The sequence below is a fragment of the Neovison vison genome, chromosome 6 (genome assembly GCF_020171115.1).
Source record: "Neovison vison isolate M4711 chromosome 6, ASM_NN_V1, whole genome shotgun sequence".
NCBI classification, from domain to species: domain Eukaryota; kingdom Metazoa; phylum Chordata; class Mammalia; order Carnivora; family Mustelidae; genus Neogale; species Neogale vison.
The window spans coordinates 127,333,661-127,361,096 of record NC_058096.1 but is presented as its reverse complement, the minus strand read 5'-3'; the positions used below and the strand labels follow the sequence as shown (position 1 = coordinate 127,361,096).

The 27,436-nt window shown below is 36.3% G+C and overlaps 1 protein-coding gene across 4 annotated transcripts in view; it reads right to left on the bottom strand.

The window, feature by feature from the left end:
- Positions 1 to 27,436, bottom strand: part of STAG1 (stromal antigen 1) — a 428,984-nt gene that overhangs the window by 291,385 nt on the left and 110,163 nt on the right. For 3 of the 4 annotated variants that reach the window (XM_044252306.1, XM_044252303.1, XM_044252307.1), the window contains 2 exons: positions 15,863 to 15,974; positions 4,508 to 4,610 (listed from right to left, as the gene is read on the bottom strand). In XM_044252306.1, coding sequence (XP_044108241.1) covers positions 4,508 to 4,610; positions 15,863 to 15,891 — 132 coding nt within the window. In that variant the 5' untranslated portion in view covers positions 15,892 to 15,974. Of the gene's footprint in view, positions 1 to 4,507; positions 4,611 to 15,862; positions 15,975 to 26,220; positions 26,328 to 27,436 lie in introns of all 4 variants that reach the window. The other variant, XM_044252305.1, reaches the window with a different exon arrangement.

Below are 27,436 nucleotides of genomic sequence, written 5' to 3'. Positions count from 1 at the left end.
GTAAAGTCCAGCCTGGAGATATCAATCTGGGAGACAAAAACTTATACATGGTATTTAAAGTCAAGAGACTGGATGTGATCACCAAGGGAGTAGTGGGTCAGTTGAAAAAGAAAATGATGTTTTTAATCTGTTAATATAATCATAGGGTTAGTATAAACATGATATAGTGTTTGTTTAGAGACCATTATTCATTTGAATAGAGAGCTACAATTACGAATATGAATTAGGACAACTACAATGTAAGAGTGGTTTAATAACACCTAATGGTATACCAAAAAGAAATGCCAATAACGTGATGCCCTGTAAGAATTTAAAAATGAAAAAAATACTACCCATAACAGAAAGTCCTTACACTATTTGTTTTCATATGGCTGAGTAAATAAAAAGTCAGAGATCATGAAGTCTTAGAAAATATAAACAGTATTATTATAATAGCTAAACAAAGCATTTATCAATAAAAACTCAAGAATTATCCAAAATGGAGCCAACTGACTGAAACTGTCTGAAGCAATCTTTAGAACAGGTACTGTAACATATGCAAATCCGGTCAATCTGACAAAGACACCTCTCAATATAAATTAATGGCTTGGCATTTTGGCATTCTTGACAGAAAGACTTCGGGAGTTGAAGATACAAGTTTAAAACCAAGCTTTGGGGGCGCCTGGGTGGCTCAGTGGGTTAAGCCTCTGCTTTTGCCTCAGGTCATGATCTCAGGGTCCTGATCAAGACCCATAAGCCAGGCTCTCTGCTCACCGTGAAGCCTGCTTCTCTCTCTCTCTCTCTGCCTGTCTTTCTACCTACTTGTGATCTCTCTCTCTCTGTCAAATAAAATAAATACATAAATAAAAATCTTAAAAATAATAAAAATAAAACCTAGCTTTGCCACTTATATGCTGTGTGGGACCTCAGGAAATTACCACTTCATACTTTTGTTTTCTGCTTTGTAAACTACATCTAAGACTATATCAGGTACACCTGAGTGGTTCAGTCGGTGGAGCCTCTGCCTTCCACTCTTGTCATGATCCCAGGATCAAGTGCCGCATCAGAGAACCTGCTACTCCCTCTGCCTACCTCTCCCCCTGCTTGTGCTTACACGCACTCTCTCATAAATAAATAAATAAAATCTTAAAAGAAAAAAAAAAAAAGACTATTTCATAGTACTGATGGTGTAATTAAATGACATAAATAGCATCAGCCTAGTGCAAAGCCAGGGTAGAAATTCAGGAAGTTGTGTTGTTTCCAAGATCAAGAAGTGGGCTTGAGGCAGGTGGAAGTAAGTATAGATACCCATGTGAACTAAAGACTATGAAAATATGGACTGAAGTCTAACACAAGTTTCCAGAATGCACTATCCTACCCTCCAAATTCTTTTTCACTTCTATAAACATGAGATGAAAATGTACTATTTATCTTTTAGATTATGGAATAGCAATTTTAGTAATTTTAGTAAATTTAATTTTATTAAAAATTAAATCAGATTTCTAACCACAAGGAGCTAAATCTGGATATGCATATACCTTTTCAACAAGAAAAGCAAAATTGCTATAGAGATGCAGCTACAGACACATCAAAATTAAGACACATTCTATAATAACAACATAATAGCTCGCTAAAGGGGTGATAAATTCTCTTTAGGGGAAAAAAGACATTCTTGAAGAAAGAAGCACTTAATCTGAATCTTATGAAGTTAAGAATTTCAACTGGAGGAAAACAAATTCAGGTAAGTAATCATATAGGCAGTTCACACTCCTACCTTCAGGCAAGTTTAGTCTTACCTCCAATTTGTACCTATAACTCATGAATCCTAGTGAAAACAATGTAACATATCTATAGCCTCAGAAAAATCATACAGTGATAGTAAGGAGAACTAAATAGTCTCCAGCATCTGAGTATGAAACTCTTTTTCTTTTCCCAAAATGCTTTCATAATGGATATTCTACCACCAAATATTCTAACAAAACTGATAAGTAATATAAAGAGCGATTTTAATATTATGCCTTTTCCACTGCAATTTTCTCCTTTTAAATAAAGATGGAATGTAAGAGTTTAGAGAAAATAGTACAAGTCATCCCTCTAACCTTCAAATTTAAGACTGTGCTAAAAAATAAAAGGTTATAAAGATTCATTGAAGCTAATTAAAAACTGAGGCTAAGAAACATGAATAGAATAACAATAACATGAAAAAAAACTCACAAGGACATATTTATAATAAATGGTTAATATTACCATTAATATTACCATCAACTGCAACAAGTACATTTCATTTGCATAATCTAAACCAACAAACTATACTTTAAAATCATATTTATGAAATGATTATAAACTTTAATGTCATTATTTATTGATTTTACACAATATTTTTATCTTGAAATATGCTAATGATATTTGTTGTTAAATAAAGATAATCAAGTCCTGAGCAGGGGACCTAAACAGACACTTTCCCTAAGAAGACATACAGATGACGAAGAGACACATGAAAAGATGCTGAACATTAATAATAATAAAGGAAAGGCAAAACCACAATAAGGTATCAAATCACACCCATTAGAACTCTAGTATCCAGAAAACAAGAAATAACAAGTGCTAAGCAGGGATGTGGAGAAAAGGAACTTTCATGTACTGTTAGTGGGAAAGGTAACTGGTACAGCTACTATGAAAACCAGTCTCAAAAAATTAAAAAACAGAAATGCCATATGACCTAGTGATTCCACTGGTGGGTATTTACCCAAAGGAAAAGAAAAGACTAATTCAAAAAGATATATGCACCTCTATGTTCATTGCAACATTATTTAAAATAGCTAAGATACAGGAAAAAACATAAATTGTCCACTGATAATAAGTTAGATGGAGAAAGACAAATACCACATGATTTCATTTATATGTGACACCTAAAAAAAACAAAACAAAGAAGATAGAAAGAGATTGATAAATATAGAGAAAAAAGTAGTAGTCGCCAAAGGGACAGGGGAAGAGATTGGGGGGCTGGATGAACAAAACAAGTAAAGGGGACTACGGGATTCAAACTTCCAGTTATAAACTAGATTAGTCATGAGGATAAAAAATACAGCTTAGGGAATATAGTCAGTAATATTGAACTAACACTGTATGGTGACAGGTAGTAATTACACTTATCATGGTGACCACTGCAACATATATCGAATGGTCAAATCACTATGCTGTACACCTGAAACTAATAAAACATTGTATGTCAACTATATTTCAATAATAAAAATTTTAAAAAGAAAAGGCAAGCTTGTATCTTTTAGAAACAGATTCTGAAATATCTACAGATGGAATGATGTCTATATGAACTTGACAATAAAACAGGAAGGAAATAAGGGGTGGAGAAATGAAAAAAACCATGACTTGATAGCTGCTGTTGCTGGGTAATGGTTATATGAAGAGTTCATTATAGTATTATGCCTCTCACAAAAGGAGACTGAAATGTTCCGTAATAAGAACTTTCATAAAATAGAGAAAAAATTGCTAATACCAAATCATATCATAAAAATGAGTACAGAATAGTACAAACCTTAAACCTTCACATGGTGAGTGATACTGTCTGAGAGCTTATGCTACCTTAAACTGAATGATGACTGGTGTCAAAAAATTTATAAAGAGGAGCACCTGAGTGGCTCAGTGGGTTAAGCCTCTGCCTTCAGCTCAAGTCATGATCCCAGGGTTCTGGATCGAGCCCCCCATTGGGTGCTCTGCTCAGCAGGGAGCCTGCTTCCCCCCCTCTCTCTCTGACTGCCTCTTTGCCTACTTGTGATATCTCTCTCTGTCCAATAAATAAATCAAAAAATAAAAAAATAAAAATAAACTGAATGATGACTGGTGTAATCAAAAAATTTATAAAAAGGAGCACCTGGGTGGCTCAGTGTGTTAAGCCTCTGCCTTCAGCTCAAGTCATGATCCCAGGGTTCTGGATCGAGCCCCCCATTGGGTGCTCTGCTCAGTGGGGAGCCTGCTTCCCCCACCCCGCCCCTCCTGCCTCTCTGCCTACTTGTAATCTCTGTCAAATAAATAAATAAAATCATATATATATATATATATATATATATATATATATATATATAAAAAGATATCCTCTCGAAGTACAGATATCCAGAATACTTCTAAACTTCTCAATCATGTATCAATGAGAATATATTCTCACACTAGGCCAAAATCCCAAATAATACTACCAAAATGCACACTTAAGAGGTCACAAAACATCAGAGCTGCACCTAAAATGCAAGGAGGTCACAACTAACTACATCTCATTTCATTTTAATCATCTTCTCCACGTCTTTACATGGATCATAATTTATTTACAAGTGAAGCATGGAGAGCAAAAAAGATACTAAAATCGAATTACTTTCCTGAACACTGTCAATCCAATTCATGAAGCAAAGTTTCCAAGAATCTCTAATACGTATTAACAGAACCAGAATTAACAAACAGCTTGTATCAAGCCCCTTTACTCAGTAACGATTACAAGAACAAAGACAAGTATAATACATACTGGAGGCCGACCAGGACGACCCCTTTTTCTTTTTCCTTTGATCTCTGTCTCTTCAAGTTCGCTGCCAGCATCAGAATGGGCAGTAGTTTCATTAGTTGAATCCCTAGAAAACGTGATATATTATTTTAGCGAACAAATTAATTCATATATAAAATGCAGTTCTGTTCCACTACTTTCCTTACCTCCTGGAATATGGCTGTAAGAAGTGTTTTTTCTTCCACTTCCAGAAAAAATCTTTAGGAAACTGAAAATGTTATACTTCCTGTCTGTATCCCATAACTCTGAGTGACATGAATCTCCAAATTAATAGATAAACAAAGAGAAGGAAATGATTGTGGAAATGGCAGCTGCTATACAAAATATAAATGAAAATCCAGCGCCTGGGTGGCTCAGTGGGTTGGGCCGCTGCCTTCGGCTCGGGTCGTGGTCTCGCGGTCCTGGGATCGAGTCCCACGTCGGGCTCTCTGCTCAGCAGGGGGCCTGCTTCCCTTCCCCTCTCTCTGCCTGCCTCTCTGCCTACTGTGGTCTCTCTCTGTCAAATAAATAAATAAAATCTTTAAAAAAAAAAAAAGATGAATTCATCAACACAAAAAAACTAACTCTTAAGAGGAATTTTGTTCATTCTGTAAAATCAGGAAAGTCAATAGTGTGCTAGTAAAAGTTTAACTGCCTCTTCAAAAAAATATGATTAGAGGGGCGCCTGGGTGGTTCAGTCATTAAGAGTCTGCCTTCGGCTCAGCTCATGATCCCAGGATCTTGGGATCAAGTTCCCAAGATCGGGTTCCCTGCTCTGCGGGAACCCTGCTTCTCCTCCCACTCCCCCTGCTTGTGGTTCCCTCTCCCGCTGTGTCTCTCTGTCAAATAAATAAATAAAATCTTTTAAAAAATACATATGATTAGAAATGTTACTGATATAAAGGATATGTAACAATTTACTGACAAAAAAATACACAATATTTTTATTGTAAATTCCATATAGCTAATCCATTCACATAAAATGGTAATTTTACTACTCTTGTATCCATACCTAACCTCTGGTTGCAACTGATGAACAAACACAGTTCTGACATGAAAGATCACAACTTCTTTACTGAATCAGTAACATTTCTCAAATACAAATACAAAAACTTCTCACTATGAGTGTTATTATAGGGACGCCTGGGTGGCTCAGTTGGTTAAGCAGCTGCCTTCGGCTCAGGTCATGATCCCAGCGTCCTGAGATCGAGTCCCACATCGGGCTCCTTGCGCAGCAGGGAGCCTGCTTCTCCCTCTGCCTCTGTCTGCCATTCTGTCTGCCTGTGCTCACTCTCTCCCCCTCTCTCTGATAAATAAATAAAATCTTTAAAAAAAAAAAAGAAAAATGAGTGTTATTATAACATAATGGCTATAAACCTGGTATACTTTTAAATTTAACCTACATTCTTAACAATAACTTCATCACATTAGGTCTATAGACAAATGACAAAATAATAAATTGAGCCCTGATCTGTAGTGTTTGCTGCTTTTCGCAATGTAAATACTCCTGCCACAACTTCAAATTGCCAAAATGGTATCAACAGACTTGAGAAGTAATAAACAAGAGTAGTACACCACTAAAAAGTATTTCTACCATAAAAATACAATAGGTATAAATAAAAACTCAAGAACATATAAAACAGTAATATGTAAAATAATTAGAAAGTGGTGAATTTGAGGATTTGTTACATTTATTTTTACTATGATTTTTTTAATTTTAAGTACATAAAGCTTAACTTTTTATAATGACAATGTTAATTTCACTGGGTCACAAAATTCCTGTAAATTTAATATTTAACTCTCCAAAACAGTACAGGCTGGCTCTAGCACACACCACTGAAAAGATATACATAGTATGAACAACTTCTTAATTAAATTTTATGTTACTAACAGTATAAAGGATATGCATAAAACTACAAATACAGTAAAAGGAATACAGCAAAGAAAGGGGAGTCCAACATACAATCTATTATTTCTCCATCTGCTTCACTGAATGCTCTCAGTGTCATTTCCTCTTTGTGTCGGGTGCCTAAAGCTTAATTCTTTACTATCTGCTACTCTCCCCTTTATACCACACTCGATGGGAGATCTCATCCACTTGATGTTAACTTCTATCACTTCAATACATTATCAATAGACCTGATTACCCATTTCTCATTTCTCCAAAGAAGACAAAGGGCTAACAGACATATGAAAAAAATGCTCAGCATCACTCAACATCACTCAACATCATCAAATCAAAATCAATGAGATACCACCTCACACAAGTCAGAATGGCTAAAATTAACAACTCAGAAAATAACAGATGTTGGAGAGGATGTGGAGAAAGAGGAGCCCTCTTTCACCGTTGGTGGGAATGCAAACTGGTGCAGCCACTCTAGAAAACAACAGGGAGGTTCCTCAAAAAAGTTAAAAACAGAACTACCCTATGACTCAGCAATTGTACTAGTAGGTATTTACCAAAAGGATACAAAAACACTGATTTGAAGGGGCACATGCACCTGAATGTTCACAGCAGCAATGTCCACAATAGTGAAAGTATGGAAAGAGCCCAGATGTCCATCAACAGATGAATGGATAAATATGATGTGGTATATGTATGTATGTGTGTGTACACACATGCACACGCACAATGGAGTATTACTTAGCCATCAAAAAGAATGAAATCTTGCCATTTGCAATGACATGGATGGAACTATAGGGTGTTATGCTAAGTGAAATAAGTCAGCGAAAGACAAATACATATATTTCATTCAAATGTGAAATTTAAGAATCAAAACAGGATCACAGAAGGGAAGGAAAGGTAAGATAAAAACAGAGAGGAAGGCAAACCATAAGAGACTCTTAACTACCGGAAACAAACTGAGGGCTGCTGGAGGGGGAGATGGGTGGTGGGATGGGGTAACTGGGTGATGGGCATTAAGGAGGGTGCTTGATGTAATGAGCACTGGGTGTTATATGCAACTGATGAATCAAAAAGTCTACCCCTGAAACTAATAATAACTATATGTTAATTAAATTGCATTTAAATTTTAAAAGGTTTTAAAAACTGACCTGATCATCTATAATTCAAGATTTTTAAGTCACATGTAACATGCTTCTTTGAATGCCACATCAAATTTACCAAATACCACATATAAAATTAAGTGCAACACTGACTTGTTTCTAGCTCTCTGCTCAAGGCAATATAATTAACTGATTTATTTAGTTAATGCATAAGTGTACTTTAAAGTTGTTAACGCAAATTTATCATGGTCACCGTTATCCTGTCTTACTCATACTCCTAGAATCATTATCAATCTTCCTCTTGTGCCATTAGCTAACAAGTGTTCCCATGACGTCCCCCATATAATAATTCTCCAATTCTGTCCACGATTATTACCATAATAATCATGACTAATAATACCCTGAATTAATTTCAACTTAACTATTTCTAGTTTCCTCAAGCAAGGCATTCTACCTGACGTACTGCCAGTAAGATTCTTAACATTGCAATATTTCCTTATCTGCAAATCTTCAAAGGTGATCTGGTATTTAAAATTGTAAAAAGAGGGGCGCCTGGGTGGCTCAGTGGGTTAAAGCCTCTGCTTTCAGCTCATGTCATGATCCTAGGGTCCTGGGATCGAGCCCCACATCGGGCTCTCTGCTCAGCAGGGAGCCTGCTTCCTCTTCTCTCTCTGCCTGCCTCTCTGCCTACTTGTGATCTCTGTTTGTCAAATAAATAAATAAAAATAAAATCTTTAAAACTGTAAAAAGAAAAAAGACTGAGATTTCTGAGGAAGGTGGAGAGCAGGAAGATGCTAGGCTCACCTCAACCCACAGATAGACCTAGAAACCACCCACATCAAGATTACATAACCCAGAAAACGACCAAGACTGTTTTAACAGATTCCCCACAGGCAAATTTAGGAAGAGGCCACATCAAAGAGGATAGGAAAGGCAAAGATTTGCTGGGAGCCAAACAGACCCACATGACTGTCTAAGGGAAGTCAGGAAACCACCAGCACAAACAGGAGAGTAGAACAGATACCACACCAACCACACAAGGTACCCCATGCATAGAGGACCCATACTAGGAAGACTAATCACTGTAACATTTGGCTTTAAAATCCAGAGGAGCGGGGCGCCTGGGTGGCTCAGTGGATTGAGCCGCTGCCTTTGGCTCAGGTCATGATCTCGGTGTCCTGGGATCGAGCCCCGCATCGGGCTCTCTGGGAGCCTGCTCCCCTCTCTGTCTCTGCCTGCCTCTCTGCCTACTTGTGATCTCTCTCTGTCAAATAATAAATAAAATCTTAAAAATAAAATAAAATAAAATCCAGAGGAGCTTAACTTTCCAAGTTCTCACCATCACCAGGGCTTAATATCAGAAACTTTAAAAATTAGCAGGCTGCCTCTGGGAGAGCTGGAGGGCAATGGGAAACAGAGTTCTTGCCCTTAAAAAAAAGGCGGGGTGGGGGGGGCATGAAATAGCAGTAACAAACAGCTCCAGGGAGATACAGAGCAGAAGCAGCAGTCTGAAAAATGACTTGGGTTAAGGAAGAGAGATTTGTTTACTAATCTCAGTGAATATGCTGAAGGTGTCCAGATCTTCGGGAGACTCCTCCAAGAACAGAAGAGCTGGCAGGCGCCATTTCCCTCCCTCTTAATCAGCCTAGATACATGGACACATATAGAACCAGTATGAACACACTCTCCATCTAGCTTGCTAACAGCACCCTTACCCCATGCTTTACTGTGGACCTGCCCCCTCCAGGCCCACCTCCAAATGAGTCTATACAAAGCTGTATCATAGGTATGGAATTGTGCTAACAGCCCCAGCAGGGACTAGGAACAGTGCAAAGTGACTCCTGCCCTGCTGAAAGGGGAAGAAAACCACACATACCAGTTTGACTGTAGCACACGCAATGGACTTGGGGCAGACAGCTGGTCTGACTACAGGTACTTCCCATCTGCAGTCCCTGGAAGTTCCTGCAGGCACTTCCCACCAATGAAAGCTTCTCATGGGTCAACAGAGGGATACTCCCTCTGTTGACCTATGCAGTCTGACCCTGCAGTCTGATGCTACTGGAGCTCTGCCAAATGCCTGGTCCGACCTAAGTCAATCCCATGGCCACCCAGACAGGCACACTAATAACAAAGAACTAAACTCTGCCCACAACAGGCAGAAAAACCATTAAAGAGGACCAAACTGAAGGCAAATACAGCTCACCCACAACAGCAAAATGCATACAACATTCATAGAAGACACCCCTGAAACCAAAGGTTTGGACAATTAGGGGACAATGCACTGTAGGGAACTAGAGGACATCTTATTCATAAGGCCATTACTTTCAATAGGAGGAGATGTAGCCGACTTTTCTAAAACATGAGAGATAAAACATAAGACACAAATAAGGAGACAGAGGAATGTGTCCCAAATAAAAGAACAGGACAAAAATCACAGCTAGAGACCTAAAATGAAATGAAGGTAATATGCCAGAGAGAAGATTTAAAGTAACAGATACTCACTGGATTTGAAAAAAGAGTACAGGACCTCAAAGAGAGCCTTAAAAAAGAGGCAGAAAATATAAAAAAGAACCATTCAGAGATGAAAAACTCAGTAACTAAAATTAAAAATACACTAGAGGGAATAAATAGTAGACTAGAGGAATCAGAAGAATATATCAGCAACCTAGAGGACAGACTAATGAAAAACAATAAAGCTGAACAGGAGAGAGAGAGAGAAAGAAAAATAAATAATAATAAACGGAAACAGACTCAAGCAGGATGCCTGGATGGCTCAGTTGGTTAAGCATCTGCCTTGGGTTCAGGTCATGATCCTTAGGCCCTGGGATGGAGTCCCACATCAGGCTCCTTGCTCAGCGGAGAGCCTGCTTCTCCCTCTGCCTGCTGTTCCCCCTGCTTGTGCGCTCTCTCTCTGTCTCTGACAAATAAATAAATAAATAAATAGATAAAATCAATCTTGGGGGAAAAAAAATAGACTTAAGGAACTCAGTGACACCAGTAAGCGTAACATTTGCATTATAGGGAACCCCGAAAAAGAAAGGAGAGAAAACGGGGAATAAAATTTATCTAAAGAAATATGGTGGAAAGCTTCCTGAATATGGGAAAGGAAACAAGAAATCCATATTGAGGAGGTAGAGAAAGCCCTCTCCCCCGCAAATCAATCCAAGGAGGTGTCGACCAAGACACATAGTAATTAAAATGGCAAAAAGTAGTGATAAAGAGAGCATTTTAAAAGTAGCAAGAGAAGGGCGCCTGGGTGGCTCAGTGGGTTAAGCCGCTGCCTTCGGCTCAGGTCATGATCTCAGGGTCCAGGGATCGAGTCCAGCATCCGGCTCTCTGCTCAGCAGGGAGCCTGCTTCCCTCTCTCTCTGCCTGCCTCTCCATCTACTTGTGATTTCTCTCTGTCAAATAAATAAATAAAATCTTTAAAAAAAAAAAAAAAGGTAGCAAGAGAAAAGGAAACAATTATATACAAGGAAAACTCCATCAGGCAATGAGCTGATTTTTCAGCAGAAACTTGGCAGACCAAAAGAGAGTGGCATAATATATTGTCACTGAAAGGAAGTACAGAAGGGAAAAGACCTGCAACCATGAATACTCGATCCAGCAAGGCTATCATTCAAAATAAAAGGAGAAATAGTTCCCCAGACACACACAAGTTAAAGGAATTTATGACTACTAAGCCAACTTTACAGAAAATGTTAAAGCGGACTTTTTAAATGGAGGGAAATACCATAAAGCAAGAGTAGGAAAAGTAGGAAGCAGTAAAAATAAGTATGTCTATAAAAGTCAGTAAAGGGATTCACAAAAGCACTGAATCACTGTATTTTACCCTGAAACTACTATAACAATGTATATTCATAATACTGGAATGAAAGTGGGTTTTTTTTTAACTTTTTAAAAAATAAAATAAAAATTATAAATAATATTGATCTAGCCCAGGACTACATAGTAAATATAATAAACTTCAGGGTCTTAAAGTCTGTCTGTCTACTATTCAACTCTACCATCATAGCCTGAATGCAGCCACATATAATATGGAGGTGAACGGACATGTCTGTAGTCCAATAATATTCATAAAAACAGAACTCTGAGCCACTAGCAGTAGTCAATTCCTGATCTAGCTCATCTTATTCATCGCCACTAAAAAATAATAAATCATACTGCATTTTTTCTCAATACAGACCAAAAAGATTATGTTTACATATACTGTGTGCTATTTATATACATTATCTACAACAAACGTGTACAAAAACCTTGTAAGAAAACACATTATATCAATACAAAGAAATGCAAGATCTGAAAATCTGATTATCTTGTTTATAGTCACATACCTAGTATGTGTGTGGCACAGTATATTTAGATCTCTAGGTAAACCTGAATTCTCTATCTCCTTGTCTAGCATACTAGACTGCAAATACTATGTTTTCTTTTTCTCTTGTGTGGACAGAATCTACTAGTGCTTTTGATGCTTTATTTTTTTTTTAAGATTTTATTTATTCATTTGACAGACAGAGATCACAAATAGGCAGAGAGGCAGGCAGAGAGAGAGGAGGAAGCAGGCTCCATGCTGAGCAGAGAGCCCGATGCAAGGCTCGATCCCAGGACCGAGATCATGGCCTGAGCCAAAGGCAGAGGCTTAACCCACTGAGCCACCCAGGTGCCCCGCTTTTGATGCTTTAAATCAGAAAGCAACTATGGGAACATGTCTGTTCTAGCATATAATACATAACCCATTAGTGAAAATAATTTATCCTTGAGCACTACACTTTACTGATAAAAGAGAAAGGTACAATATATTTTCTAATTCTGCCAACTGCAGCCAGTTTAAAATATGATAGCTATTATCAACAAATTACTAATACATTCCAATTAGTATATGTGTATATGTGTGTTTATTAGAATATACAAGAATACATATATTATTTTTTTTACTTCAAGCAATAGGAGGATATAAGAATACAAGGAAGAGTTACCCTAACTCTGAATCCCAAACTGAAGAATAACAGTTTGACTACTACCCTGCCATAAATATTTATGATTTTGCATATATAAATATATATCAAAATACAATTTATTTATTTCATTGTTTTATTTTCTTCTTCTAACTATATTTGTTTTAAATTTGTTAATTAATAGGAATCTTCCATGCAAGTACACAGAATTCTGGAAAAGTATGCTTCATAATACAGTATGCTTCATAATACATATGAAATTTATTTAATTACTTCCCTATCCATGAGCACTCAGACTGTCTCTAGTTTTAAACCATTAAAGAGCTGAAACAATTATCTTGTACAGTTAACTCTCATTATATAGTAACAAATTGCTCTCTAGGACAGACACAGAATCCTTGATCAAAAATTCAAATTTTGACCAACTGCTGCAAAAAACCTACAAATACTCTGACAATGTTTAATGTTCACATTTATACTACTACTAGACAGAAGTTAAGAGAGTGGAAGAATCAGATCAAATCTTATAAAAATAAATTTTTATTCCCTAAAATACTAAATTCTGTCTACCTCTCTCCATTTGCACTGTAACCACTTCAAGTTGTCAATATAACTGGCTTGCATACTGCAATACCCTCCTCTTAAAAGGTCTCCTTGCCTCTACTGTTGTCTCTCCCAAATAATCACTATACTACCTAAGAGTGATTTTCTAAATCTATCCCATGCATCTCTTCCACGCTTAAAATCCTAAACTGACTTCTTACTATCCCTAAAAAGAAAAATTCAAAATTCCTATTATCATTTAAGCAGGTCCCTGTATGATATAGTCCCACTCTACTCACAAGCCTTAATCTCATGCCAATCTCTATCCCCAACCCTGAAAAAAAGAAAAAAGAGAAAGAAGAGCTTTATTTCAGTCTCTCAAACATACCATGAGTCCTCCTAACTCAGGGTCTCTGTAAATGCCATTCCTTCAGTCTGAAATTAATACTCTGATCTCTTCTTCCCAAACCTTTCCTCTGCTTCAGAGTTAAGCTCAACCCTTTTCTATAGAAGAGTAGACTAAATCAAGGCTCATGGTAAAATTCTCACAAAATTCTCTAATTTATCATCCTAGCACCTCAATGGCAGATCTATATATTTGTGATTACTTCACTAATACCTATTTATGTAAGTTTCATGAAAACATGGACTGGATCTCTACTACATGCTCTTTCTCTCAAGAACCTAACATACCTTCAGATACTGTACTATGTAGCAGAATATAAAAATATGTGGTAACTGGTAATATTTCACAATGCCTAACAGTAAACACCACGAAGGTGACAAATTCATCAGTGATAACATTATCTAAATAAGCTAAGAAATAACAAGGTCACAAAAAAATTTTTTTAAAAGGTCATTCACTAGTTCTTGTGTCTACTTATAATAATCATTATTGAACTAAACATTAAGAACTACTGGGTCAAAATATTTTTGTTTTTGAGGAGATCATAGAGATCATTTTTTTCCTCCCTCTTTTTTTAAAAAGATGGCATGGAGCCCAACATGGGGCTTGTACTCAAAATTATGAGATCAAAAGTCAGATACTCAACCGACTGAGCCACCCAGGAACCCCAAGATCAATTTCTAATATACTGTCTTCACTACAAATGATGAAAACTGAAGTTTACAAATACTAAGAAACATATTTCCTTTCACTTACAAAATGCAGACATGGTATTGCTGGCTGGCTGGAATAAACAAGGTAATATATTGCTGTTATAATATCTGTCAAAATCTTCAGAGAACTGTATGCCCCCAACATATGTTCCTTAGATCTCAACTTGACCAAGAGTACAATCTCCCACTGACAGACTGAAAGCAAAATTCACTTATCCACCTAACAGATCACCACTATCCACTACCCATAATCATAATACAGGCTTACATTTTAATGAAAAAAATTAAGTTACTCACCCAAAAAATGACGTTAAATACTACTGTGTCAATGTAACTTCTACTTAAATGCAACATGTATTTAAATATAATCTCTGTTCCATATTTAATCAAAGACATATTTCTATTGGGCCTACCTAACAACTAATAGACTAAGATAAAAAAAATTGCAGTTTAGGCAGAAACAAGGGTTATAAAACATTATGTTAAAGTATGGTACTAGAAGAAAAGCAAAGAACATTACAAAACCACAGGAGGACACCTACCCCAACTCTGAGTGGAAAGAAGAGTTTTGCTGGAGGCATGACACATCAACTAAGACCTATAGTATTAGTGAGTTTGCCAGGTAAGAGAAGAGTTAAGTAGGAACTGCTGGCAGGACAAAGATTTAAAAAAAAAAAAAAAAAGAAAAGAAACTATTATGTGGAGACCTCCAAAAATCTTTATGTTAAGAAGTATTAAGACATGAGTTAAATACTTAGAAAGGGCTTAAATTTTATCTCCTGTATTTGGGGGAGAAAAGGAATATAGGTATGGATGGTTTTTCAAGCAGGTAAAGACATTCAGACACCTTTTTGTCTTAGATACCTGAAGGAAAAACACAAGGCCGGAAAATGAGGTAAAAGGTGCCTACAATCTCTTAGTAAAGAGATATATAAATGAACCAGGACAATACAAATATAAATAATTACATAAACTGTTGATCACTCTCATTATATCTAAACCATTGTTGTCATACAGGATCACAGTATGCAGGTTCCTAATTTGTATCCTGATGAAACCTACAAAAGAGAAAGTATCTGCTACTACACTAACTGTATTTCCCAAAGAATACAAAATAAGACCCAATTCTAGATCCATCCTACAATTCCAACAAATCTAATGAGATACTACTAAAAATGCCAATGCAACCGGAATAGCCCAACAATTGCAATCTCAGCAAAGGAAGGTGGAGGAGATGGGAGGGTATGTGTTAGAGAAACAGTATGATACAGGATAGGAGTTTATATACTTCTGTATATAATGAATGGTCCAACAAAATATTTATACTTTGCAGGCAAATCATTCTCTATCACAACTTGTAGCACAAAAGCAGTTAAACAATTTGGTAAAGAGTAAGAATGGCTCTGTACAAATTTACAAAAATTTATAAAAAATTTTTATAAAAAACAGGCAGCATGCCAGCCTTGGTCCATGGGTCATAGTATGCTAACCCCTGATAAGGAGAGTAACATCTTTGCTCAATAACACAAAAATATTGATATTACTACAGCAAGGGCCATGCAGAGATATGGTAATTACACAATCTAATAGTTGTTTGATTTTAGACATACTGCTCAACTATCAGAGAACCTATCTGATGTGTGTCATTAAAAAAAAGCATTTCATATACAAAAAATGTGGTATTTTTTTTTTAAAATAAGAAAACTGTAATACTTACTGTAACACTGGTAACTCTGAAGTAATCATTGCTGAAGAGGTCTTTCCACAATGCAGCAAAAGAATCAAGTGCTGTCCAACTCAAAACTTTTTAAATAACCTCAATGTCAATCCTGTTATTTAAAAAAAAAGAAAGAAAATTATTTTATTTCCAGCTTTATTGAGGTAGAACTGACAAATAAAATTGTATGATATTTAAAGCATACATGATGATTTGATATGCATATATATTGTTAAGGCCTCCTCCTCATCAAATTAATTAACATATCCATCACCTCACAGGTGAAGGTGGGATATTGCTATCCACCTTACAGAAAATAAAAAGATTATTAGAATGGACAGTTGTATGCCAATAAATCACATAACCCATTGTTAAACAAAAAAATTCCTAGAAATATAAAAACTGCCAAAACTGGCCCAAGAAAAATAGAAAATTTGAACAGACATACTAATGTAAAAATCCTAAAAACAAAACAAAAACAAAAAAAATCTGGCAAACAGAATCCAACTACATATTCAATGTAATATATGTCACAGGCAAGTGGGATTTATTCCAGGAATGCAAGAGTGATTCAACTTAAAAACAATGGTCAATTTAAGACATTAATAGAAAGAAAATGAGCTACATGATCATCTCAAATTACGACAGAAAGCATCTGGCACAATCTCAAGGGAAACCATAAAGCCAAACATTCTTTCATAATAAAAACATTTTCAAAAACTAAAAAAGGAACTTTCTTAATATGATAAAGGCCACTTATGAAGAATACATAGGTGGCTTCATCAATAGTGAAAGACTAAAATAAAAGCATTCCTCCTAAAATCAGGAAGAAAACAATAATGTCCATTTTCACCACATCTTTAGAAATGTACCACTAGGGGGGGCGCCTGGGTGGCTCAGTGGGTTAAGCTGCTGCCTTCGGCTCAGGTCATGGTCTCAGGGTCCTGGGATGGAGTCCCACATCCGGCTCTCTGCTCAGCAGGGAGCCTGCTTCCTCCTCTCTCTCTGCCTGCCTCTCTGCCTACTTGTGATCTCTCTTTGTCAAATAAATAAATAAAATCTTTAAAAAAAAAAAAAAGAAAGAAAAGAAATGTACCACTATACGTTTTATCAAGAGACAAGAGACAATTAGTCAAGAAAGAGATATGAATTACACCTAAACAGAAAAGAAGTAAGTTATCTGCATTCACAAATGGCATCATAATAGTTTATATACAGAAAATCTCAGAGAATCAACAGCAATAAAATACTAGTAAAGAAAAGTTGCAGGGTACAAATAACATACAAAAATCCACTGTGTTGGGCACCTGGGTGGCTCAGTGGGTTAGGTCACTGCCTTCGGCTCAGGTCGTGATCTCAGGGTCCTGGGATCAAGTCCCGCATCGGGCTCTCTGCTCAGCAGGGGCCTGCTTCCCTTCCCCTCTCTCTGCCTGCCTCTCCACCTACTGTGATCTCTTTCTGTCAAATAAATAAATAAAATCCTGGGTGGCTCAGTGGGTTAAGCCGCTGCCTTCGGCTCGGGTCATGATCTCAGGGTCCTGGGATCGAGTCCCACATCGGGCTCTCTGCTCGGCAGGGGGCCTGCTTCCCTTCCTCTCTATCTGCCTGCTTGTCTGCCTGCCTGTGATCTCTGTCTGTCAAATAAATAAATAAAATCTTAAAAAAAAAAAAAAATCCACTGTGTTTATTAGAACTGAATAATGTATCAATGGTGCAGGATACAAAAATTACTATGAACAATTTGGTGGGGGGTTTTTGGGTACACTAACAATGAACAAATCAAGAAGGCAAGAAAGGAAAAATTTAATTTCTAATACTATCAGAAAGAATAAAATAATTAAAAATAAACGACCAGGTCCCCTGGGTGGCTCAGTCAGTTAAGCGTCTGCCTTGGGCTCGGGTCATGACCCCAGAGTCCTGGGATCAAGTCCAGCATTAGGCTCCCTGTTCAGCGAGGAGTCTGCTTTTTCCTCTCCCTCTGCCCCTCCCCCTGCCCTTTCTCTCACTCTCTCTCAATTAAATAAATAAATCTTAAAAAATAATTGTTTAAAAACATAGTAATAAAAAATAAACAACCAGGATGAAAGACCTGTACACTGAAAACTACAAAACACTGCTGAAAGAAATGAAAGAAGATACCAGTAAATGGAAAGACATCCACTGTTCATGAATGGGAAAACTTATTATTGTTAAGAGGTCAACATTATCCAAAACAATGGATATCAATATCCCAATTACATTTCTGCAGAAATAGAAAATTCCATCCAGAATTTATATGGAATCTCAAGGAAGAGACTCCTAAAAGCCAAAACAACACTGAAAAAGAAGACCACAGTTGGAGGTCTCATACTTCCTGATTTCAAAACTTAACCACAAAGTGACAATAATCAATACTGTGTTTCTGGCATAAAGACAAAGAACAATGAAAAAGATCCCAGAAATAAACCCTCACATACACTGACAAATGAATTTTCACAAGGGTGCTAAGACCATACAACATGGAAAGGACAGTCTTTTAAACAAATGATACTAGGAAGAGTAGACATTTACATACAAATGAATGAAGCTGTACGCTGACCAGACACTATATACAAAAATTAACTCAAAATAGATCAAACATCTAAATGTAAAAGCTAAAACTATTAAACACTTTTTCAGAAAACACAGAGCAAAAACTTCATGACACTCTATGTGACATTAATTTCTTATATATGACACAAAGAGCACGAGCAGCAAGAGAAAAAAACAGGTAAGACAGACTTCATCAAAATCAGAAACTTGTGGGGCACCTGGGTGGGTCTGCTGGATGAGAGTCTGGCTCTTGGTTTTGGTCCAGGTCGTGATCTCACGGGTCATGGGATCAAGCCCCCAGTAGGCTCCGCACTCAGTGGGGAGTCCACTTGGGATTCTGTCTCCTCTTCCTCTACCCCCCTCCCCTGGTCGCAAGCGCATGCATGCTCCCTCTCAAATAAATGTTTAAAAAAAATCAAAAATTTCTGTACATCAAAGGACACTATCAAGAGAATAAAGAAGAAAGCAAAAGAGGGGCACCCAGTGGCACAGCTGATTAAAGCCTCTGACTCTTGGTTTCAGCTCAGGTCGTGATCTCAGGGTCATGTGAGAGGTGAGAATGACTAAAATTAAAAAGACCATTTCAAATGTTGGTGAGGGAACAGAACAACAGGAAATTTCACATATGGCTAAAGGGAATGAAAAAATTGAATAAACTCTTTCAAAAAAAGATTGGCCATTCCTTAGAAAGTTATATATACATTAACCATGACCGAGAAATCTCTCTCCTAGGTATTTGTCAAAGTAAAAAGAAAGCTTACATTCATACAAAAACATACCTTCAAATGTTTATAGCAGCTTTATTCTTAATTCCCCAAAACTGGAAACATCCCCCAAATGGCCTAAAGCAAGTGATTGGATATATAATATGGTACATCTATATAATGAAATACTATCAAACAGGGGCACCTGGTTGGCTCAGTTGGTTAAGCATCTGCCTTTGGCTCAGGTCATGATCCCAGGGTTCTGGGATCCAGCCCAGCATAGGCTCCCTGCTTAGTGGAAAGCCTGCTTCTCGCTTGCTCACTCTCTCCCTCTCTCTCTGCTGCTTCCCCTGCTGTTGTGCTTGCTCTCTCATCAAATAAATTTTTAAAATCTTTAAAAAAATACTGCCATACAATTAAAAGGAAGACTGCTACTGACTGATACATCCCACAACATTTATGAATTTCAAGTGCATAGACTATCTCCATACTATATAATTCCATTTATGAGATATTATAGAAAAGTACAGAAAACAGATCAATGGTTGCTAGAGGTTGGGGGAGAAGAGGACTAACTTAAAAGAGACAGTTTAAGAGAAACTGGGGGTATATGCTGCATACAAATTAACACTTTTCTTTAAAATCCAACTAGAATTTTTTATGGAAATTACTAAAATTATTCTCAAATAAATAGAAAAAGAAAAAGGAACTATAAGAACCAAAGCCTGGAAGAAGAACAAAATCAGAAGATTCATTTTACCTAATTCCTATAAACATACAAGCTTACAAAATTTTATATAAGAAACACAAAAATGGTATGTTTTATATATTGCCATGCAATCTGCATTTTTCACTAAGGAAAGCACTGTGGACACTCTACCTCATTTGTTTTTTTTTTTTTTAAAGATTTTATTTATTTATTTGACAGAGAGAGATCACAAGCAGATGGAGAGGCAGGCAGAGAGGGAGATAGAGGGAAGCAGGCTCCCTGCTGAGCAGAGAGCCGGATGCGGGACTCGATCCCAGGACACCAAGATCATGACCTGAGCCGAAGGCAGCGGCTTAACCCACTGAGCCACCCAGGCGCCCCATACCTCATTTGTTTTAATTATTATTTCTTAATATATATATGTTTTTAAATGATTGTTTAAAAGTATTTAAGCCATTTTTCAGTGAAAATTTAGCATGTCTCTAATTTTTTACCACCATATACAATACTGTCATCTATCCTTTCTCAACTACACAAACGTATTTGTAGGACAGATTTCTTGTGATGAACATTTATAAAACATTCATACAATTTTTTACTGCCAAATTTCCCTCTAAAAATACTGTACCAATATATACTCCTCTCACCAGTATATGTTGAATTAGTTAAATATAAAAATATACTCACTATATATTGAAGTTTATTTAAAGTACCACAGATTTAGCTTTATACCAATACACCTTTAAAGGAAAAACATATCAGTACACCTTTCCTGCTCTGTAACCACCTTGCTCTGAAAAGAAAGTCCACCCCAGGCTTTCAGATCATACACCAAGATGTCTAATGACGATTTGGGGACATTTGCAAGATTTTGAAAATTTGAATTCATGGAGATTTTACTTAAGAATAATCCGTTGCATTCTTATCCTCTACTCACTGTTTTCATTGAGTGTCTCATTTTACCGAGCACATCCAACTCTGTCTTAGAAATCTGTACATTTTGCCTTGTGTACTCTGTACAGCTTTAGAACTATTTCCCTCAGTGGAGAAGATATAAATAAATGATGAGTTCCAGCCTTTCCCTTAACATTATGCCAACCCTTAATCTAATTATTTTGTTCTAACTATAGTTTTAAAAGCCTTGTTTATACTTAGTATTTTCCAGAAGCCATCCTAACATTATTCTAAAGTTCTATCAATTTTATAAATCCTCCTTGGCCACATATGAATCTATTCTGTTTTTACAGGTCGTCTTCTTTAAACTGGTTGTAACCAGATTGTCTTTTTTTTCTTACTACTAAGGACACCCAACATTAATTAAATAAGTATCTACTGAGTAGTACCTACATGCTAGGCATTGTGTTAAATTTGATTTTCAAGAATGAAAATTCCCCATTTTTTCAGTTAGCTTGGTTTCAAAGATACCCTACATAAAAGAACATCCCTTCCTCCTGCCCCCACCCCCACCTCTCTCTGGCATTTTTTCTAGTATCTAAGTACACTTCTCATGATGAGGAATTGTTTTCTCTATGCTGACCTGATTACTTCTTCCATTTCTCCAATCAGTTCTCACTCTCAAAATGAAGTACAAAGAGCAGTTTCCCTTATTTTGTCAAAATTATGAGTTTTTTTTTTAATGGCAGAACTAGAAAATATCAGGCAGAACATCAGTAAGGACCTAGGTAAACTGACTACTTCATCTATTAACAGCAGAATTCACATTCTTCTCAACCTCACTTACAGCACTGATCGGACTGACCAAATTATGAGCCATTAAATACAAATTAACAATCTGAAAAAGTAAAAATCATATAGTGTAGGGGCACCTGGGTGGCACAGTGGGTTAAAGCCTCTGCCTTCAGCTCGGATCGTGATCCCAGCTTGGAATCAAGCCCCACACTGGACTCTGCGCAGAGAGAGCCTCCTACCTCCTCTCTCTGCCTGCCTCTCTGCCTACTTGTGATCTCTGTCTGTCAAATAAATAAACAAAATCTTAAAAAAAGAAATCATACAGTGTATACTTCACACTACAATGAAATTAGAAATCACCACCAAAAGGAAAGCTGAAAATCCTAAAATACTTGGAGATCAAACAACACATTTCTAAGTAAAACAAGTCAAAGAAATTTCAATAGAAATGTTAAAATATTTTGAGATAAATGAATACTAAAATACAACTTAATAAAATTTGTAGGTGGAGCAAAACCAGTGCTTAGAGAAAAATTTATAGCATTGTATGCCTACAATAGAAAAGAGAAAATCTAAAATCAATCACTTAATAAGCTTTCATCTTAGGAAACTAGGAAAAGAGCAAAAGCAAGCAGCAGATTAGAGGAGAAATAAAGAAGTTAGAAACAGTGAATCAACAATGAAAATAAACGAAAGCAAAAGTTTTTTTCAAAAAGATCAAAAAAAATCAATAACCTCTAGGCATGCTAATTAAGAAAAAAAGAGTAAGACACAAATTACTAAAATGAGAAATCAAAGAAGAATTTCATTACAGAATCTGAAGACATTAAAAGGATAAAAGGATATACTGTGAACTATTCCCAGAAATTTGATAACTTAGAGGAAACAGACCAAGTCCCTGAAAGACACTACCTATAAAAAATATGAATAGTTCTATTTTAAGAAACTTAATAACTAATAACCTTCCAAGATAAAAAGTCACTAGACCCAGATGGGTTCACTAATGAATTGTACCAAACATTTAGGGAAGAAGCTACACAAATTATGTACAACATCTTCCAGAAGACATAAATAGAGGAAATACTTCCTAACTTATTCTATGAGGGCGTCACCCTAATACCAAGACCAAACAAAGACATTACAAGAAAACCGTAGAGCAATATCTCTCACAAAGATGTAAAAATCCTCAAAATAATATTAGCAAATCAAGAATTTTAAATGTACTGAAAGAACTGTATACCATAACTAAGTGGGATTTACCCTAGGTATGCACAACTACTTACCATATGAAAATCAAGTAATGAAACCTATCACACAAGAGGCAAAGAAGAAAAATCAAGTGGTAGTATCAATAAATGAACAGAAAGCATTTTCACAAAATTCATCACACATCTGTGATTTTAATAAAACTCTCAGCAAGTAAGATAAAGGAGAACTTCCTCAACTTGATAAAGAACATCTATAAAAATCCTACAGCTAACAACTGATATAATTGTGAGAAACTAGAAACTTTCCCACTAAGAACAGGGGGGGAAAAAAAGGACAACTCCTTCTTACCATTCCTTTTCAACACTATTCTGAAGTCCAAGCAAAAGCAGTTAAGACAAGAAAAGGAAATAAAAGGTACACAGACTGGGAAAGGAGAAATCAAACCTCCTTTGTACACAGACTACAGAACTGTCTATGCAGAAAATCTAGAAGACTAGACACCCCTCCCCCAGAAAAACCCCACCTTCTTGGAACTAATAAGCAATTATAGTAGGGTTGCAGGATATAAGGTTAATATATAAAATACCTTTCATATACGCAAACAATGAATAACTGGAATTTGAAATTGACAACACAATGACATTTACCTTGGCACCAAAAAAAGAGAGAAAACAGGTATAAATTCAACAAAATATGCACAAGACCTGTACAAGAAAAACTATAAAACTCTGATGAACAAAATCTAAGAACTAAATAAGTGGATAACAATTTCACGTTCCCAGATAAGATGACTCAATATTGTCAAGACATTAGTCCTTCCCAAATTGATCTACAGATTCAACACAATCCCAATTAAAATCCCAGCAAATTATTTTGTGTATATCACAAACTGACGCTAAAGTTTACAGGAAGGCAAAAAGACCCAGAATAATCAACACAGTATTGAGAGAGAAGAACAAAGTTAGAAGAATGACACTACCCAACTTACTATAAAACTACAGTAATCAAGACTATACCAAAATCCAAAGTAGATCAATAGAACAGAATAGACAGACTGGAAATACACCCACACAAATACAGTCAACCAATCTTTGTCAAAGGAGGAAAGATAATACCACAGACAAAAGACAGTGTTTTCAACACAGGAAACTAGATGTCAACAAACAAAAATCTAACATCAAGAACATAAACCCTTAAACACAGATCTTACATCCATCACAAAGTTGACTCAAAATGGATCAGATCTAAATGTAAACTCCAAGGTATAAAACCTGGGACCCCTGGGTGGCTCAGTGGGTTAAACCTCTACCTTCAGCTCAGGTCATGATCTCGGGGTCGTGGGACTGAGTCCCGCATCAGGCTCTCTTCTCAGTAGGGAGTCTGCTTCCCCCTCTCTCTCTGCCTGCCTCTCTGCCTACTTGCAATCTCACCGCACTCTCTGTCAAATAAATAAATAAATAAATAAAATCTTTTTAAAAAAAAAAAAAAGGTATAAAACCCTTAGAAAGTAACACAGGAGAAAATCTAGATGACCTTGGGGTATGATCATGAGTTTTTAGATACAACACCAAAGGTAAAGCTATGAAAAAATCGTTTGACAAACTGGACTTCATTAGAATTTTAAAATTCTCCTCCGCAGAAGAATGATAAAACAAATCACAAACTGGGAAATAATATTTGCAAAAACATTTTTGTCTTTCTAACTTCTGAAGTATCATTCAAAATATACAAAAAAATTCTTAAAACCCCAACAATTTAAAAGAAACCAACCTATTAAAATATGGGCATAATTTCTAAACCAATACCTCAATGAAGAAGATACATGGCAGAAAAACAAGAAAAAATACTCAAACATCTTATGTCACTAGGAAACTGCAAATTTAAAAAAAAAAAAAAAAAAGTGACCTACCTTTACATACCAACTAGCATGGCAAAAATCCAGAACACTGAACCAAATACTGGTGAGGATATGAAGCAACAGGAATATAAAATGACACAGCAACTTTGGAAAACGGTTTGGCAGTTTCTTATAAAACTAAACATACTCTTAAAATATGATCCAGCAGTTCACCTGTGTGGCTCGGGGGGTTAAGCCTCTGCCTTCAGCTCAGATCATGATCTCAGGGTCCTGGGATCGAGCCCCTCATCAGGCTCTCTGCTCAGCGGGGAGCCTGCTTCCCCCTCTCTCTCGGCCTGTTGCCTTCTCTGCCTATTTGTGATCTCTCTGTGTCAAATAAATAAATAAAATCTTTAAAAAAAAAAAAAAAGCCCATAATCCATCAATCATGCTCCTAAGGTATTTATCCAAAGGAGATGAAAACATCTCCATACAAAAACCTGCATATAGATGTTTCAGCAGCTTCTTTAGTAACTGTCAAAACATGGAGCAAACCAGCTGTCTTTCAGGAGGTGAATAAACAAACTGGTATATGCAGGCAATGAAATATTACTCAGTCCTAAAAAGAAATGGGCTATCAAGCCATGAAAAAGACATGGAGGAATATTAAATGTATGTTACTGATGGAAAGAAGCCAATCTGAAACTGCTACATATTATATGATTTCAGCAAAATAGCGTTCTGGAAAAGGCATGACTATGAAAACCGTAAAAATTTTAGATTTGCCAGAAGTTAGGGGGCAGAAGGGAAGAAAAAAGCACAGAGGAATATTAGGTCAGTGAAAGTTTTTATATAATATCATAAAGCTGGACATGTCATTATCAAAACCCACAGAATATACAACACCAAAAGTGAAACCTAACACAAACTATGGACTTTGGCGGATAACAATGTGTCGGTGAGGTACTGAAGAGATATACCATTCTGGTGGCAAGACACTGATAGTGGGGAGGCTGTATACATGTGGAGACAAAAGGTATAGGAAGTTCATGTGTCTTTTTTTTTTTTTTTAAAGATTTTATTTATTTATTTGACAGACAGAGATCACAAGCAGACAGAGAGGCAGGCAGGGAGAGGGAGAGGAGGAAGCAGGCTCCCTGCAGAGCAGAGAGCCCGATGCGGGACTCTATCCCAGGACCCTCAGATCATGACCTGAGCTGAAGGCAGCGGCTTAACCCACTGAGCCACCCAGGCGCCCTCATGTGTCTTTTTTTGTCAATTTTGCTATGATCCTAAATCTGCTCTTAAAAACAAAGTGTCCTTAAAAAGAAAAAAAAAAAAAAAAAAGTAAATAGCTTATAAACAGTTTAATGTTTTCAACAGATGCTAATTTATGTCCATATGCTATAATATCTTTTTCTCTGGACAATCTTATAATTTTATGTGGATTTAAGCACATGTATTCAAGTGTGTATGTGTACACAGAGATAAGAGGAACAATGCCCTTTCTTAAACATTTGGTATCTCCATCTGTTTGTCATGCACTCACTGCTACAAATGATGAGAGAAAGGAAACAAAGAATATAACTGCTACTCTGTTCAATTCCTAGCATAAAACTCTTTTATCAATTTTTATTACCTGAATGAAGAACAAAGGTTAAAGAGAAAAAGCTGTAGTTTCTTTCCAATTACATGCATTTTCATCTGTATAGTACAAGATTCTATTCTTTAATCAGAAGAATCATTCTGTAAAGACATATAATACAATCTAATTAATTCAGGTCTTTCTTTTATCATTCCTAATTATTTATCTAAGTTGTTCTAAAGAATCTCTTAGCAGTGGGGGGAATAGGTGATTCAGGAGATTAAGCATCGACTCTTGATTTCAGATCATGTCATGATCTCGGGGTCATGGGATTGAACCCCACACCAGGATTCATGATTACACAGAGTCTACTTGTCTCTTTCCCTGTCTCTCTCATGCATGAACAAATAAAATCTTTTTAAAAAGAGAAAAATCTCTTAACAGTGAATGTGCATGTATATATATCTGCATGCATACACACATACACATGATTTACAAAGCAATGATTAAAATGACAAATTATATTATTTCTAAAACTGTTTTTCAACAAACAGTTTACTGCCCTGTACCACAATAGAAGGAATATACTCATTTACTATTTTTACTGGATTTATGATTGTTCCCATTCTTTATAATAGCAAATAAAAGGTATTAAGAAAAAATTTTGTCCAGTATTAACACATGTCTATTTCATACTATACAGAATTTAAGTAGCATTTAACCAAGAAAACAAAGTTCTTAACCCTCTTCCCAGTAAAATTTAGCTGTATTATACAGCTGACCCTTGAACAAAAAGGTATGAAGCGCACAAGTCCATTTACAGATGGACTTTTGCCATACAGCACAGTACTATAAATTTATCTTCTCATGATTTTCCTAATAACACTTTATTTTCTCTAGCTTACTTTACTGTAAAAATATAGTACAGAAAACATATAACACACAAAATTTGTGTTAACAGACTATCTTACTGGTAAAGATTCTGATCACCAGAAGGTTAAGAGTAGTTAAGTATTGGGGTAGTCAAAGTTATACGTAGATTTTCAACTATGAGAGGAGTTGCACCCCTAACTCCAAAGTTGAATTTAGAGGTCAACTATAAACAAGAAAGATTTTCTACCTATTTTAATTGATTAAAAAGAATGCCAAAATAGAATTAATAATCCAAGATAATATCCATTCACCCTACAAGATGGCCCAAATAGGAAATATGTAGCATTAAGACACAAGAAATGGCAAAGTGGTAAACTTTTGAAAATATTAACCTAAA